The sequence below is a fragment of the Plutella xylostella genome, chromosome 21, assembly GCF_932276165.1.
Source record: "Plutella xylostella chromosome 21, ilPluXylo3.1, whole genome shotgun sequence".
NCBI classification, from domain to species: domain Eukaryota; kingdom Metazoa; phylum Arthropoda; class Insecta; order Lepidoptera; family Plutellidae; genus Plutella; species Plutella xylostella.
Window position 1 is genome coordinate 8,135,746 of NC_064001.1, and position 2,458 is coordinate 8,138,203.

Here is a 2,458-nt window from a genome sequence, read left to right on the forward strand (position 1 = left end):
AACAACTTTTATGCATGTTTCATAGGGAACCCCTAACTCGATAAAAGTTTTATCTAAATAACTATCTTATATCAAGTTAGTTACTTTACTTTTCGGAATAATTTAGTCGTTAACCAACTCTCACTTATTAGCCGCCAGCTGGCCTGCCTCGCAATGAATCGCCACTCCAAGGAACTACCTACATTTGTATAATGTAGGAGCCAGACGCTGAGAAAAGGATTTTAAATGTAAATTATGAATTTTTAATTAAAAGAAAGTACCCTTTTTTGTTGAAAGACGTCTTTTTCGCGGGTTCGCAGCAGAGAGGTTTATTTAGAAGGATTTTATGTTGCCTAAGTGAATTTAAGTAATTTTAACATTTTGGATAAGTATCTAGCTCAATTATTTTTTGCGGCTAGACCCTACTGACCTCGTTTTGTACTCGACAATTAAGTAACTTAATTATTAGCGAATTATATTTATGAATCTTTAAAATTATAAATTATCATGACGTGTCGATGCAGCCATCTAAGAAAATGCTCAGCCCCTTTCGTCAACTATTTTTGAGTTTTATATATAGGTATATAGATGGCCATAAACATAATAAAAGCTTATCCTATAGCTATGTTATTATGCATTACGGTTCTTCATAAATTGCACTATATCAGTTTAAGAAATTTTAATGATAGTAGGTACAACGCGGCAGCTGTTCTACATATTATTATTTGCACGAAAATTCTCAATAATAAATTGTTATTCCTCCAATCACTTATGCATGCAATTGATGCAATCGAATTGAAAACTTTCATAAATTATACAATGGTAAAGTTCTGCAACACAAATAATGAAATTCATACGAAATTCGTAGTGTCGGGTGACTGAGCATCGCGCTCATTCTATATGCATTCGCGACTGCATAATTATAATTTATTACATTCCCATCAAAAATAGCTGACCCGAGTGGAAGTCGGAATGTGTTGTGCGGAATGGTTAAAATGTTAACAATTACTGAAAACCTATGCGGGGTCACTCTCTAAACTAAATCGACAAACGAACAAACGAGAAGTACAAGGTCGTGGATAGTACTGCAGTTTAGTTTTTCCGAAGAGCGCTGCGCGAACCACGGCTCTATCTCGTTGTATTAAGCGTGCCGATTGCAAGTTTTTTTGTAATAGTCCGTTCGTCGTTTTAGAGTGTAAGACCATGTGATGATCCAGACAGGCGGCCGGTAAATTTTTGAGGCAAAATACTCCAAGTCTTGAAGCAGCCCACATCCTCAAGTAGACTAAAATGTGAATTATAGATGGCGGTGAAAACTACCTATATTGATAATTACAATATTTATATACCTACCTTCTTCTTCTTTGGGTACCATCTCCTATCGGAGGTCGGCAATCATCTGGCTTATTCTTTCCTTCGAGACTGCTGCTCGGAACAAGGATGTGGTGTCGGTGTTGTACCAGTCTTTCAGATTTTGGACCCAAGATGTTCTTTTTCGACCGGGTCTTCGACGGCCTTGAATTTTCCCTTGTAGGAGAAGTTGCAATAAACCGTATTTACTGTTGCGCATAATATGTCCCAGGTACTGCAACTTTCTCCTTTTTACGGTTTTCAGCACTTCGGTCCCTTTTTTCATTCTCTGCAATACCGTTTCGTTTTTTATTTTATCCCTCCATGATATCTTCAATATTCTTCTATAAACCCACATTTCGAATGCTTCTAACCGTTTACACATGGTCTGGGTTAAAGTCCAAGCTTCTACTCCGTAAAGAAGTATTGAAAATATGTAGCATCGGAGTAATCGACACCTGGAGGATATCTTGAGACTACGGTTGCAGAGAAGATGGCTCATTTTCATGAATGTATTTCGGGCTTGTTCGATGCGGCATTTGACTTCTGTACTGTGGTCTTCCTGATCGTTCACTATACACCCAAGGTATTTGTATGAACGTACTTTCTCTAGCGGTTGGTTGTTAACGTAGAGGGCAGCTATGGTCGGTGTACGTCCTACCGTCATGTATTTGGTCTTTTTGGTGTTAATATTCAGACCATTTTGCGCACTGACTGATGTTACTCTGTCTAGTAAACTTTGGAGTTCCTCCATTGAGCTCGCTATGAGGATGGTATCGTCTGCATATCTTATATTATTCAGGGGCCTCCCATTTATAATAATTCCTTCAGTCGCATCTTCAAGAGCTTCAGAAAATATCTCCTCTGCATAGAGGTTGAAGAGTAAAGGCGACATTATGCATCCTTGCCTTACACCTCGCAGTATACATATGTATATCGTCAGTAAGGTGGTGCTCAACTCGGACGTTTGCCGTCTGCTGCCAGTACAGGTTTCTTATAAAAGAAATGTCTTTTGTATCGAGGCCAATCTTTTTCAGAACTGAAATTAATTTATCGTGCTTTATACGGTCGAAAGCCTTCTCGTAATCGATGAAGCAGATGTATACGCTTCGATCCATATCCCAACAAC

At 38.4% G+C, this 2,458-nt stretch overlaps 1 protein-coding gene across 1 annotated transcript; it reads right to left on the reverse strand.

Moving 5' to 3' along the window:
* Positions 1-1,446: 1,446 nt before the first annotated feature.
* On the reverse strand, positions 1,447-2,224 carry LOC125490207. Its single transcript, XM_048628679.1, has 2 exons — positions 1,934-2,224; positions 1,447-1,506 (listed from the first exon to the last, which is right to left on the reverse strand). Exons 1-2 carry the CDS (start codon positions 2,222-2,224, stop codon positions 1,447-1,449), a joined length of 351 nt encoding a protein of 116 aa, XP_048484636.1.
* Positions 2,225-2,458: the final 234 nt, after the last annotated feature.